This window comes from Taeniopygia guttata, chromosome 34 (assembly GCF_048771995.1).
Source record: "Taeniopygia guttata chromosome 34, bTaeGut7.mat, whole genome shotgun sequence".
Lineage (NCBI taxonomy): Eukaryota > Metazoa > Chordata > Aves > Passeriformes > Estrildidae > Taeniopygia > Taeniopygia guttata.
This window is the reverse complement of record NC_133059.1, coordinates 2,380,934-2,395,169: the sequence shown is the minus strand read 5'-3', so window position 1 is coordinate 2,395,169 and position 14,236 is coordinate 2,380,934. Positions and strand designations below refer to the sequence as shown.

At 44.4% G+C, this 14,236-nt stretch overlaps 2 protein-coding genes across 2 annotated transcripts in view; both read right to left on the bottom strand.

Annotated features, from left to right (window-relative positions):
- LOC121468955 (uncharacterized) overlaps positions 1-14,236 on the bottom strand; it is a 2,238,800-nt gene that overhangs the window by 317,421 nt on the left and 1,907,143 nt on the right. The gene's annotated exons all lie outside the window — the stretch shown is intronic.
- The window catches only part of COQ8B (coenzyme Q8B), a 62,452-nt gene that overhangs the window by 12,038 nt on the left and 36,178 nt on the right, over positions 1-14,236 (bottom strand). The window contains exons 9-11 of the mRNA XM_072920975.1: positions 11,867-11,960; positions 5,959-6,100; positions 816-923 (exon numbers count right to left, since the gene is read on the bottom strand). Coding sequence (XP_072777076.1) covers positions 816-923; positions 5,959-6,100; positions 11,867-11,960 — 344 coding nt within the window. The remainder of the gene's footprint in view (positions 1-815; positions 924-5,958; positions 6,101-11,866; positions 11,961-14,236) is intronic.

The following is a 14,236-nucleotide window of genomic DNA, read 5'->3' as shown; positions in this document are numbered from 1 at the left end:
TCCCCCAAAATTCCCCAAAATCCCTCCAAAACCCCACCGAAATCCAAAATAAATCCCCCAAAATTCCCAAAAATCCCATTTTTCCCCCCAAAATTCCCCCAAAATCCCATTTTCCCCCCAAAATCCCCCAAAATCCCCTTTAATTTTCCAGAACCCGCCCAAAATCCCCCAAAATTCACCAAAATCCCTCCAAAACCCCACCAAAATCCAAAATAAATCCCCCAAAATCCCATTTCCCCCCCCAAAATCCCATTTTTCCCCCCAAAATTCCCCTAAAATTATCCCAAAATCCCATTTCTCCCTCACAAAATTCCCCCAAAACCCCATTTTTCCCCCGAAAATTCCCCTAAAATCCCAATATTCCCCTAAAATCCCAATTTTCCCCCCCAAAATTCCCCCAAAATCCCATTTTTTCCCCCCAAAATTCCCCCCAAATCCCATTTCCCCCCCAAAATTCCCCCAAAATCCCATTTTTCCCCCCCAAAATCCCATTTTTCCCCCCAAAATTCCCCCAAAATCCCATTTTTTCCCCCCAAAATCCCCCAAAATTCCCTTTAATTTTCCTAAACCCGCCCAAAATCCCCCAAAATTCCCCAAAATCCCCCCAAAACCACCCCAAAATCCAAAATAAATCCCCCAAAATCCCATTTTTCCCCCCCAAGATCCCATTTTTCCCCCCCAAAATCCAAAATAAATCCCCCATAATCCCATTTTTCCCCCCCAAAATCCCATTTCCCCCCCCCAAAATTCCCCCACAAACCCCCAAATTCCCCTAAAACCCCCCAAAATGCCCCAAAATTCGGATTTTTCCTCACCCGGTGGCTCTGGGGGTCGTACAGGAAATTGGCCCAATTTGGGTCCGTTTGCATAAAGCGGAACTGGAAAAGCTCCTGGAGGCAGAGGCGGAGCAGCTCCGTGCAGATCTGGGCACAAAAGGGTTAAATTTTGGGACAGAATTCCCAAAATTCCACAAATTCCGCAAAATCCCAAAAATCCCCCAAAAAAATCCCGTTCAAAAAACCTCAAAAACGGCTCAGAAATGCCAAAAAATCCCTCTCAAACCCCAAAAAAATCCCCCAAAAAATCCCCTAAAAGCTCCAGGAAATGCCCAAAATCACCAAAAAGCCCCAAAATCCCCCAAATCCCCCAAATTCCTAAAAAATCCACAAAAATCCCCAAAAAATCCCGTTTAAAAAAACCCCAAAAACGCCTCAGAAATGCCAAAAAATCCCCCCCGAAAATCCCCTAAAAGCTCCAGGAAATGCCCCAAAATCATAAAATAAATCCCAAAATTCACCAAAATCCCAAAATTCCCCAAATTCCTCAAAATCCCAAAAAATCCCCAAAAAAATCCCGTTCGAAAAACCCCAAAAACGCCTCCGAAATGCCAAAAAATCCCCCCCAAAAATCCCCTAAAAGCTCCAGGAAATGCCCCAAAATCGTAAAATAAATCCCAAAAATGCCCAAAATCCCAAAATTTTCCCCCAAAAATTCCTCCAAATCCCAAAAATTCAGTTAAAAAAAAACAAACAAAAATGCCTCAGAAATGCCAAAAAATCGCATAAAAATCCCCACAAAAATCCCCTAAAAACTTCAGGAAATGCCCAAAATCCCAAAAAATCCCCCAAATTCCCCAAATTCCTAAAAAATCCAAAAAAATCCCATTAAAAAAAACCCAAAAATGTCTCAGAAATGCCAAAAAATCCCTCCAAAATCGCACAAAAAATCCCCTCAAAAAATCCCATAAAATCTCCAGGAAATGCCCAAAATCCCAAAATTCCCCCAAATCCCAAAATTCCCCAAATTCCTAAAAAATCCACAAAAATCCCCAAAAAATCCCGTTCAAAAATCGTCAAAAACGGCTCAGAAATGCAAAAAAATCCCCCCTAAAAATCCCCTAAAAGCTCCAGGAAATGTCCAAAATCATAAAATAAATCCCAAAATTCCCCAAAATCCCAAAATTCCCCAAAATCCCAAAATTTCACCCCAAAATTCCTCCAAATCCCAAAAAATCCCATTAAAAAAAAACAAAAAAAATGCCTCAGAAATGCCAAAAAATCCCCCCCGAAAATCCCCGAAAAGCTCCAGGAAATGCCCAAAATCATAAAATAAATCCCGAAATTCCCCAAAATCCCAAATTCCCCAAAATCCCAAAAATTCCCCCCAAAAATTGCCCCAAATCCCAAAAATTCAGTTTAAAAAAAAAACAAAAAATGCCTCAGAAATGCCAAAAAATTGTATAAAAATCCCCACAAAAATCCCCTAAAAACTCCAGGAAATGCCCAAAAACCCAAAAAAGTCCCAAAATTCCCCAAATCCCCCAAATTCCTAAAAAATCCCAAAAAATCCCGTTAAAAAAAACCCAAAAATGCCTCAGAAATGCCAAAAAATCCCTCTCAAATCGCACAAAAAATCCCCTCAAAAAATCCCCTAAAAGCTCCAGGAAATGCCCAAAATCCCAAAAAAGTCCCAAAAATGCCCCAAAATCCCCAAATTCCTAAAAAATCCCAAAAAATCCCGTTAAAAAACCGCCAAAAACGGCTCAGAAATGCCAAAAAATCCCCTCAAAAAGCCCCTAAAAGCTCCAGGAAATGCCCAAAATCATCAAATAAATCCCAAAATTCCCCAAAATCCCAAAATTCCCCAAATTCCTAAAAAATCCCAAAAAATCCCCAAAAAATCCCGTTCAAAAATCGCCAAAAATGCCTCAGAAATGCCAAAAAATCCCCCCCAAAAATGCCCTAAAAGCTCCAGGAAATGCCCAAAATCGTAAAATAAATCCCAAAATTCCCCAAAATCCCAAAATTTCCCCCCAAAATTGCCCCAAATCCCAAAAATTCAGTTAAAAAAAAACCAAACAAAAATGCCTCAGAAATGCCAAAAAATCGCATAAAAATCCCCACAAAAATCCCCTAAAAACTCCAAAAAATGCCCAAAATCCCAAAAAATCCCAAAAATCTCCCAAATTCCTAAAAAATCCCAAAAAAATCCCATTAAAAAAACCCCAAAAAAAGCCTCAAAAATGCCAAAAAATCCCTCTCAAACCCCCCAAAAATCCCCCAAATAATCCTAAAAAAACCCCCCAAAATCCTTCCCAAACCCCAAAAAAATCCCCAAAAAACCCCAAATCCCCCCAAAATCTCCCCAATTTTGAAATCCCTCTCCCAATTTTGGGGTCCCCCCCGATTTTGGGGTCCCCCCTCAAAATCCCAAATAAACCCCCAAAAATCCCCCAAAATCCTTTAAAATTCCCCCAATACCCCCTAAAATCCCACCAAAATTCCCAAAATCTCCCCAAAAACCCCAAAAATCTCCCCCAAACTCCCCAATTTTGGGGTCACCCCCCGATTTTGGGGTCCCATTCCCAAATCCCAAACAAACCCCAAAAATTCCCTCAAAAAAACCAAAAATCCCCCCAAATCTCCCCAGTTTTGGGGTCCCCCCCCAAATTTTGGGGTCCTACCTCAAAATCCCAAATAAACCCATAAAAATTCCCCCAAAAGAGCCCAAATCCCCCCAAAACGTCCCTAAAAACCCCCAAATTTCGGGGTCCCATCCCCAAATTTCGGGTTCCCACTCCCAAATTTCGGGGTCCTACCCTCAAATGTTGGGGTCCCCCTGCCAAATTTCGGGGTCCCATCCCCAAATTTCGGGATCCCCCCCCAAATTTCGGGGTCCCCCCCCCAATTTTGGGGTCCCACTCCCAAATCCCAAATAAACCCCCAAAAATCCCCCCCAAAAAACCCAAAAATCCCCCCAAATCCCCAAATTTAAGGGTCCCTCCCCAAATTTCGGGGTCCCACTGCCAAATTTCGGGGTCCCCACCCCCAAATTTCAGGGTCCCATCCCCAAATTTTGGGGTCCCACTCCCAAATCCCAAATAAACCCATAAAAATTCCCCCAAAGACGCCCAAATCCCCCCAAAACGTCCCTAAAAACCCCCAAATTTCGGGTTCTCCCCCCAAATTTCGGGTTCCCCCCCCAATTTTGGGGTCTCCCCCCCAAATTTCGGGGTCCCATCCCAAATTTCGGGGTCCCACTCCTAAATTTCGGGGTCCCCCCCCAAAATTTCGGGGTCCCACCTGAAAATCCCAAATAAACCCGTAAAAATTCCCCCAAAAACGCCCAAATCCCCCCAAACCCCCAAATTTCGGGGTCCCACACCCCAATTTCGGGGTCCCACCCCCCAAATTTTGGAGTCCCCCCCCAAATTTCGGGTTCCCCCCCAAATTTTGGGGTCCCACTCCCAAATCCCAAATAAACCACCAAAAATCCCCCCAAAAAACCCAAAAATCCCCCCAAATCTCCCCAATTTCGGGTTCCCCCCCCAAATTTTGGGGTCCCACCTGAAAATCCCAAATAAACCCGTAAAAATTCCCCCAAAAACGTCCAAATCCCCCCAAACACCCAAATTTCGGGGTCCCACTGCCAAATTTCGGGGTCCCCCCCCAAATTTCGGGGTCCCACTCCCAAATTTCGGGGTCCCATCCCCAAATTTTGGGTTCCCACCCCCCAAATTTCGGGGTCCCACCCCCAAATTTTGGGGTCCCCCCCAGTTTTGGGGTCCCACTCCCAAATCCCAAATAAACCCCCAAAAATCCCCCCAAAAAAACCCCCAAAATCCCCCCAAATCTCCCCAGTTTTGGGGTCCCCACCCCAAATTTCCGGATTCCCCCCCAAATTTCGGGGTCCCACCCCAAATTTTGGGGTCCCACTCCCAAATCCCAAATAAACCCCCAAATATCCCCCCCAAAAACACAAAAATCCCCCCAAATCTCCCCAGTTTTGGGGTCTCATCCCCAAATTTCGGGGTCCCATCCCAAACTTTGGGGTCCTGCCCCCATATTTCGGGTTCCCCCCCCAAATTTCGAGGTCCCACTGCCAAATTTCAGGGTCCCACCCCAAATTTCGGGTTCCCTTCCCCAAATTTCGGGGTCCCCCCCCCAGTTTTGGGGTCCCACTCCCAAATCCCAAATAAACCCCCAAAAATCCCCCCCAAAAAACCAAAAATCCCCCCAAATCTCCCCAGTTTTGGGGTCCCTCTCCCAAATTTCGGGGTCCCACCCCAAATTTCGGGGTCCCCCCCAATTTCGGCCACCCCCAATTTCGGGGTCCCACCTGAAAATCCCAAATAAACCCATAAAAATTCCCCCAAAAGAGCCCAAATCCCCCACAAAACCCCCAAATTTTGGGGTCCCATCCCCAAATTTCGGGGTCCCCCTCCAAATTTTGGGGTTCCTCCCCCCAAATTTCGGGTTTCCCCCCAAATTTTGGGGTCCCCCCCCCAAATTTTGGGGTCCCCCCCCAAAATTTCGGGGTCCCACCTGAAAATCCCAAATAAACCCATAAAAATTCCCCCAAAAACGCCCAAATCCCCCCAAAACGTCCCTAAAAACCCCCAAATTTCGGGGTCCCATCCCCAAATTTCGGGGTCCCACTCCCAAATTTCGGGGTCCCACCCTCAAATTTCGGGGTCCTCCCCAAATTTCGGGGTCCCCCCCCCAAATTTTGGGGTCCAACTCCCAAATCCCAAATAAACCCCAAAAAAATCGCCCCAAATCTCCCAAAAATCTCCCCAAAATCCTTTAAAATTCCCCCAAAATCCCCCCAAACCCCCAAATTTCGGGGTCCCATCCCCCAGTTTTGGGGTCCCACTCCCAAATTTCGGGTTCAGAACCCCAAATTTCGGGGTCCCATCCCCAAATTTCAGGGTCCCACTCCCCAAATTTTGGGCTCCCATCTCCCAATTTCGGGGTCCCACCCCCCCAAATTTCGGGGTCCCACCTGAAAATCCCAAATAAACCCCCAAAAATCTCCCCAAAATCCTTTAAAATTCCCCCAAAATCCCCCCAAAGCCCCAAATTTCGGGGTCCCTCCCCCAAATTTCGGGTTCAGCCCCCCAAATTTCGGGTTCCCCTCCCCAATTTTGGGGTCCCCCCCCCAAATTTGGGGTCCCACCTGGTCCCGGCGCTCCTGGGAGAGGCTCCGGCAGCGCTCGAGGCTCCAGCCCCGCCCCCACTCCAGGCCCAGAACGCGGCGGGAGCTGAGCTGGGGCAGCACCGCCGGCACCCCGAAAAAGGGGTCCTGGGACAGCAGGGACCTGGGAACCCCAAAATCCCAAATTGTGAAAATCCGGAGCTAAATAACCCAAAAATCCCCATCGAAATCCCCCAAAAATCCCAACTGATATCCCCCAAAAATTCCCAAAATCCCGACCGAAATACCCCAAAATCCCACCCCGAAAAAGGGGTCCTGGGACAGGAGAGACCTGGGCACCCCAAAAACCCCAAATCGTGAAAATCCGGATCAAAATAACCCAAAAATCCCGACCAGAATCCCCCAAAAATCCCAGCAGGAATCCCCCAAAAATCTCCAAAATAACAGCCAAAACCCCCTAAAAATGCCCAAAATCCCACCCCGAAAAAGGGGTCCTGGGACAGGAGAGACCTGGGAAACCCAAAAATCAGAAATCCTAAAAATCCTGATCAAAATACCCCAAAAATACCCAAAATCCGGACCGAAATACCCCAAAAATCCCGATCAAAATCCCCCAAAAATCCCAAAAATAACAACAAAAATCCCCCCAAAAAACCCAAAATCCCCACCAAAATCCCCCCAAAATCCCAACCAAAATCCCTCAAAAAACCCAAAAATCCCAATAGGAATCCCCCAAAAATCCCGACCGAAATCCCCCAAAAATCCCCAAAATAACAACCAAAATCCCCTAAAAATCCCACCCCGAAAAAGGGGTCCTGGGACAGGAGAGACCTGGGAACCCCAAAAATCAGAAATCCTAAAAATCCGGATCGAAATACCCCAAAAATACCCAAAAATCCGGATCGAAATACCCCAAAAATCCCCAAAATAACAACCGAAATCCCCCAAAAATCCCACCCCGAAAAAGGGGTCCTGGGACAGGAGAGACCTGGGAACCCCAAAAATCCCAAATCCTAAATAATCCTGAAAGAAATCCCCTAAAAATCCCAAAAATCCCGACAGGAATCCCCCAAAAATCCCCAAAATAACAACCAAAATCCCCTAAAAATCCCGACCAAAATCCCCCAAAAATCCCCACTGAAATACCCCAAAAATCCCACCCCGAAAAAGGGGTCCTGAGACAGGAACGACCTGGGCACCCCAAAAATCAGAAATGGTAAAAATCCCGACAGGAATACCCCAAAAATACCCAAAATCCCAATCGAAATAACCCAAAAATACCCAAAATCCCGATCAAAATCCCCCAAAAATCCCCACCGAAATCCCCCAAAAATCCCAAAATCACAACCGAAATCCCTCAAGAATCCCCAAAATAACAACCAAAATCCCCTAAAAATCCCCAAAAACCTGATTGAAATCCCCCAAAAATCCTGACCGAAATCCCCCATAAATACCGACCGAAATCCCCCAAAAATCCCCAAAATAACAACCGAAATCCCCCAAAAATCCCACCCCGAAAAACGGGTCCTGGGCCAGGAGGGACCTGGGGACCCCAAAATCCCAAATTGTGAAAATCCCCATCGAAATAACCCAAAATCCTAAAAATCCGGATCGAAATAACCCAAAAATACCCAAAATAACAACCAAAATCCCCTAAAAATCCCCACTGAAATACCCCAAAAATCCCCAAAATCCCGACCGAAATCCCCCAAAAAATCCCCAAAATCCCGATCAAAATCCCCCAAAAATCCCAAAAATCCTGACAGGAATCCCCCCAAAATCCCCAAAATCCCGACCGAAATCCCCCAAAAATCCCCACCAAAAGCCCCCAAAAATCCCCAAAATAACAACCAAAATCCCCTAAAAATCTCAATCGAAATCCCCCAAAAATCCTAAAAATCCCGATCGAAATACCCCAAAAATCCCCAAAATAACAACCAAAATACCCCAAAAATCCCCTAAAAATCCCACCCCGAAAAAGGGGTCCTGGGACAGGAGAGACCTGGGGACCCCAAAAATCCCAAATCCTAAAAATCCCGATCGAAATACCCCAAAAATCCTAAAAATCCGGATCAAAATACCCCAAAAATCCCCAAAATCCCCACCGAAATCCCCCAAAAATCCCCAACGAAATTCCCCCCAAAATCCCAACCAAAACCCCCCAAAAGTCCCAAAAATCCCGACCGAAATCCCCTAAAAATCCCCACCAAAATACCCCAAAAATCCCCAAAATCCCACCCCAAAAAAGGGGTCCTGGGACAGGAGGGACCTGGGAACCCCAAAATCCCAAATCGTGAAAATCCGGATAGGAATCCCCCAAAAATCCCCAAAATCCGGACCAAAATACCCCAAAAATACCCAAAATCCCCACTGAAATACCCCAAAAATAACAAACAAAATCCCCCAAAAATCCCGATTGAAATCCCCCAATAATCCCCCAAATCCCAACCGAAATACCCCAAAAATCCCCAAAATCCCCAAAAAAATCCCCCCAAAATCCCCAAAATAACAACCAAAATCCCCCAAAAATCCCAACTGAAATCCCCCAAAAATCCCCAAAATCCCGACAGGAATCCCCCAAAAATCCCCCAAATCCGGATCGAAATCCCCCAAAAATCCCCAAAATCCCGATCAAAATCCCCCAAAAATCCCAAAAATAACAACAAAAATCTCCCAAAAATCCCCCAAAATGTCTCCCCCAAAAACGGGTCCTGGGAACCCCAAAATCCCAGACCAGAAAAATCCCCACCGAAATGCCCCAAAAATCCCCCAAAACATCCCCAAAATCCCCGGAAATCCACTAAAATTCCTAAAAAAAATCCCCCAAAAATCCTACAAAAACCCCCAAAAATCCCCAAAAAATCCCTAAAATTGTCAAAAAATCCCTGAAATCCCCTAAAAATACCCCAACAATTCCTAAAACTGCCCCAAAATCCCCCTAAAATCCCCTAAAATCACCCCAAAATCCCCTAAATCCCCAAATTCCCCCAAAATCCCATAAAAGTGCCCCAAAATTCCCCTAAAATTCCCCAAAAAATCCCCCAAAACTGCCCCAAAATCCCCCAAAACTGCCCTAAAATCCCAGAAAAAATCTGCTAAAATTCCCATAAACGCCCCAAAACTGCCCCAAAAATCCCCCAAAAATCCCATAAAATCGCCCCAAAATTCCCGAAATTCCTGAAATTCCCCTAAAATTCCCAAAAAAAATCCCAAAACTGCCCCAAAATCCCCTGAAACTGCCCTAAAATCCCATAAAAGATCTGCTAAAATTGCCAAAAATGCCCAAAAAATCCCCAAAAAAATCCCCCAAAAAATCCCCCAAAAATCCCCTAAAATTGCCCCAAAATCCCAAAAACTTCTCAAAATTCCCGAAATTCCCGAAATTCCCCTAAAATTCCCAAAAAAATTCCCCAAAACTGCCCCAAAATCCCCTAAAACTGCCCTAAAATCCCAGAAAAAATCTGCTAAAATTGCCAAAAATGCCCCAAAAATGCCCCAAAAATCCCACAAAAAATCCCCCAAAAATCCCATAAAATCACCCCAAAATCCCAAAAAATCCCCGAAATTCCCAAAATTCCCCAAAAATTCCCCAAAAAATCCCCCAAAACTGCCCCAAAATCCCCAAAAACTGCCCCAAAATCCCAGAAAAAATCTGCTCAAATTCCCAAAAAACGCCCCAAAACTGCCCCAAAAATCCCCCAAAAATCCCCAAAAATCCCCCAAAATTGCCCCAAAATCCCCAAAAATTCCCGAAATTCCCGAAATTCCCAAAATTCCCCAAAAAATCCCCCAAAAATGCCCCAAAATCCCCTAAAACTGCCCTAAAATCCCAGAAAAAATCTGCTAAAATTGCCAAAAACGCCCCAAAAGCGCCCCAAAACCCCCCAAAAATCCCCCAAAAATCCCCGAAAATTGTCCCAAAATCCCAAAAATTCCCAAAATTCCCCTAAAATTCCTCCCAAAATCCCCCAAACTGCCCCAAAATCCCCAAAAACTGCCCTAAAATCCCAGAAAAAATCTGCTAAAATTCCCAAAAACGCCCCAAAACTGCCCCAAAATCCCCCAAAAAATCCCCCAAAATTACCCCAAAATCCCCAAAAATTCCCGAAATTCCCGAAATTCCCCTAAAATTCCCCCAAAAATCCCCCAAAACTGCCCCAAAATCCCATAAAACTGCCCTAAAATCCCAGAAAAAATCTGCTAAAATTCCCAAAAATGCCCCAAAACTGCCCCAAAAATCCCCAAAAAAATCCCCCAAAAATCCCACGAAATTGCCCCAAAATCCCAAAAAATCTCCAAAATTCCTGAAATTCCCCTAAAATTCCCAAAAACTGCCCCAAAAATCCCCTAAAACTGCCCTAAAATCCCAGAAAAAATCTGCTAAAATTCCCAAAAACGCCCCAAAACTGCCCCAAATCCCCCAAAAAAATCCCCCAAAAATCCCATAAAATTGCCCCAAAATCCCAAAAAATTCCCGAAATTCCCGAAATTCCCCAAAAAATCCCCCAAAACTGCCCCAAAATCCCCTAAAACTGCCCAAAAAATCCCAGAGAAAATCTGCTAAAATTGCCAAAAACGCCCCAAAAATGCCCCAAAAATCCCCCAAAAATCCCATAAAATCGCCCCAAAATCCCAAAAAATCCCCGAAATCCCCCCAAAATTCCCCTAAAATTCCCCAAAAAATCCCCCAAAACTGCCCCAAAATCCCCTAAAAAACTGCCCCAAAATCCCAGAAAAAATCTGCTAAAATTCCCAAAACGCCACAAAACTGCCCCAAAAATCCCCCAAAAATCCCATAAAATCGCCCCAAAATCCCAAAAAATTCCCGAAATTCCTGAAATTCCCCAAAAATTCCCCAAAAAATCCCCAAAAACTGCCCCAAATTCCCCTAAAACTGCCCTAAAATCCCAGAAAAAATCTGCTCAAATTCCCAAAAAATGCCCCAAAACTGCCCCAAAAATCCCCAAAAAATCCCATAAAATTGCCCCAAAATCCCAAAAAATTCCCAAAATTCCCAAAATTCCCCAAATCCCCCAAAACTGCCCCAAAATCCCGTAAAACGGCCCGAAAATCCCAGAAAAATCTGCTAAAATTGCCAAAAACGCCCCAAAAATGCCCCAAAAATGCCCCAAAAATTCCCAAAAAATTCCATAAAATTGCCCCAAAATCCCAAAAATCCCCAAAATTCCCGAAATTCCCCTAAAATTCCCCAAAAAATCCCCCAAAACTGCCCCAAAATCCCCTAAAACGGCCTGAAAATCCCAGAAAAAATCTGCTAAAATTCCCAAAAACGCCCCAAAAATCCGCCAAAAATCCCCAAAAATCCCCAAAAATTGCCCCAAAATCCCAAAAAATCCCCAAAAAATTCCCAAAATTCCCAAAATTCCCCAAAAATTCCCCAAAAAATCCCCCAAAACTGCCCCAAAATCCCAGAAAAAATCTGCTAAAATTCCCAAAAATGCCCCTAAAATCCCCCCAAAATCCCCCCAAAATCCCCCAAAAATCCCCCAAAATACCCTAAAATCCCCAAATTCCCCCAAAATCCCAAAAAATTCCCGAAATTCCCCTAAAATCCCCAAAAAAATCTCCCAAAACTGCCCCAAAATCCCAGAAAAAATCTGCTAAAATTGCCAAAAACGCCCCAAAAATGCCCCAAAAATGCCCCAAAAATCCCCAAAAATCGCCCCAAAATTTTAAGAAATCCCCAAAATTCCCAAAATTTCCGAAATTCCCCTAAACTGCCCCAAAAACCCCTAAAACCGTCCCGAAACGACCCTAAAATCCCAGAAAAAATCTGCTAAAAATCCCAAAAACGCCCCAAAAATGCCCCAAAAATCCCCAAAAAATTCCCAAAAAATTCCATAAAATCACCCAAAATCCCAAAAAATTCCCGAAATTCCCGAAATTCCCCAAAATTGCCGAAAATCACCGGAATTTCCGGGCGTTCTGCGCCTCCCGCCCGTAGTCGCACTCCAGCTCCAGCTCGCGCTGCAGCGCCCGCAGAGCCCGGCCCGCAAACAGCCCTAATTAACGGCCGTAATTAGCGCTAATTAATTAATGCGGATTGGTAATGGGGAGAGATAACGGGGATAAATCACGGGGGTAATTAACGGCGTTAATTAGCGCTAATTAGTGATGGGGATTGATAATGGGGAGAGATAATGGGGATAAATCATGGGGGTAATTAATGGGGTTCGTTAATTGGCACTGATTAATTAATGGGGGAGATCGTGGGGAGAGATAACGGGGATAAATCATGGAGTAATTAATGGGGTTCATTAATGGGTCACTAATTAACAGGACGTTGTTAATCGGCACTGATTAATGAATAGGGAGATCGTGGGGATGGATAAATCACGGGGGTAATTAACAGGGTGTGTTAATTGGCACTGATTAATGATGGGGATTGATAATGGGGAGAGATAATGGGGATAAATCACGGGGGTAATTAATGGGGTTCGTTAATTGGCATTGATTAATTAATGGGGATTGATAATGGGGATGGATAATGGGGATAAATCATGGGGGTAATTAACGGGGTGTGTTAATTGGCACTGATTAATGAGTGGGGATTGATAATGGGGAGAGATAACGGGGAGAGATCATGGGGGTAATTAACGGGGTTCGTTAATTGGCACTGATTAATGATGGGGATTGATAATGGGGAGAGATCATGGGGGTAAATCATGGGGGTAATTAATGGGGTGTGTTAATTGGCACTGATTAATTAATTAATGGGGAGATCAGGGGAAGAGGTAATGGGGATAAATCACGGGGGTAATTAACAGGGTTTGTTAATTGGCACTGATTAATGAATGGGGATTGATAATGGGGATTGATATTGGGGATAAATCATGGGGGTAATTAACGGAGTTTGTTAATTGGCACTAATTAATGAGTGGGGATTGATAGAGCAGAAAGATCACGGGGATAGATCACGGGGGTAATTAACGGGGTTTGTTAATTGGAACTGATTAATGAGTGGGGATTGATAATGGGGAGAGATAACGGGGATAAATCAGGGGGGTAATTAATGGGGTTCGTTAATTGGCACTAATTAATGAGTGGGGATTGATAGTGCGGAAATATAATGGGGATAGATCTTGGGGGTAATTAATGGGGTGTGTTAATTGGCACTGATTAATGAATGGGGATTGATAATGGGGAGAGATAATGGGGATAAATCATGGGGGTAATTAATGGGGTTCGTTAATTGGCACCAATTAATTAACGGGGGAGATCGTGGGGAGAGATAACGGAGATAAATCATGGAGTAATTAATGGGGTTCATTAATGGGTCACTAATTAACAGGACGTTGTTAATCGGCACTGATTAATGAATAGGGAGATCGTGGGGATGGATAAATCACGGGGGTAATTAACGGGGTTTGTTAATTGGCACTGATTAATGAGCGGGGATTGATAGTGCGGAAAGAGAACGGGGAGAGATCGTGGGGGTAATTAACGGGGTTCATTAATTGGCGCTGATTAATGAATGGGGATTGGTAGTGCAGAAAGATAATGGGGATAGATCTTGGGGGTAATTAACGGGCTCTGTTAATTGGCACTGATTAATGAATGGGGATTGATAATGGGGATTGATAATGGGGACAAATTCACGGGGGTAATTAACGGGAAATCGTTAATGGGCCCTAATTAATGAATCACGGGGAGAGATAATGGGGATGAATCGTGGGGTAATTAACGGGGTTCGTTAATTGGCACGGATTAATGAGTGCAGATGGATTGTGGGGATTGATAACGGGGAGAGATAATGGGGTAATTAACGGGTTCATTAATTGGCACTAATTAATGATGGGGATTGATAGTGCAGAAAGAGAATGGGGATTGATCGTGGGGGTAATTAATGGGGTGTGTTAATTGGCACTGATTAATGATGGGGATTGATAATGGGGATTGATAATGGGGATAAATCACGGGGGTAATTAACGGGGTGTGTTAATTGGCACTAATTAATGAATGGGGATAGATTGTGCGGATTGATAATGGGGGTAAATCACAGCGGTAATTAACGGGTCTGATTAATTAATGGGTGAGATCAGGGGGATGGATAATGGGGATAAATCATGGGGTAATTAATGGGGTTCATTAATGGGTCACTCATTAATCAATGGGGAAATCATTAATGGGTCACTAATTAATGAATGGGGCAATCACGGAGATCGATAATGGGGATAAATCATGGGGTAATTAACGGGTCATCATTAATTAATGGGGAAATCATGGGGATTGATAATGGGGAGAGATAATGGGGGTAATTAACGGGATGTGTTAATTG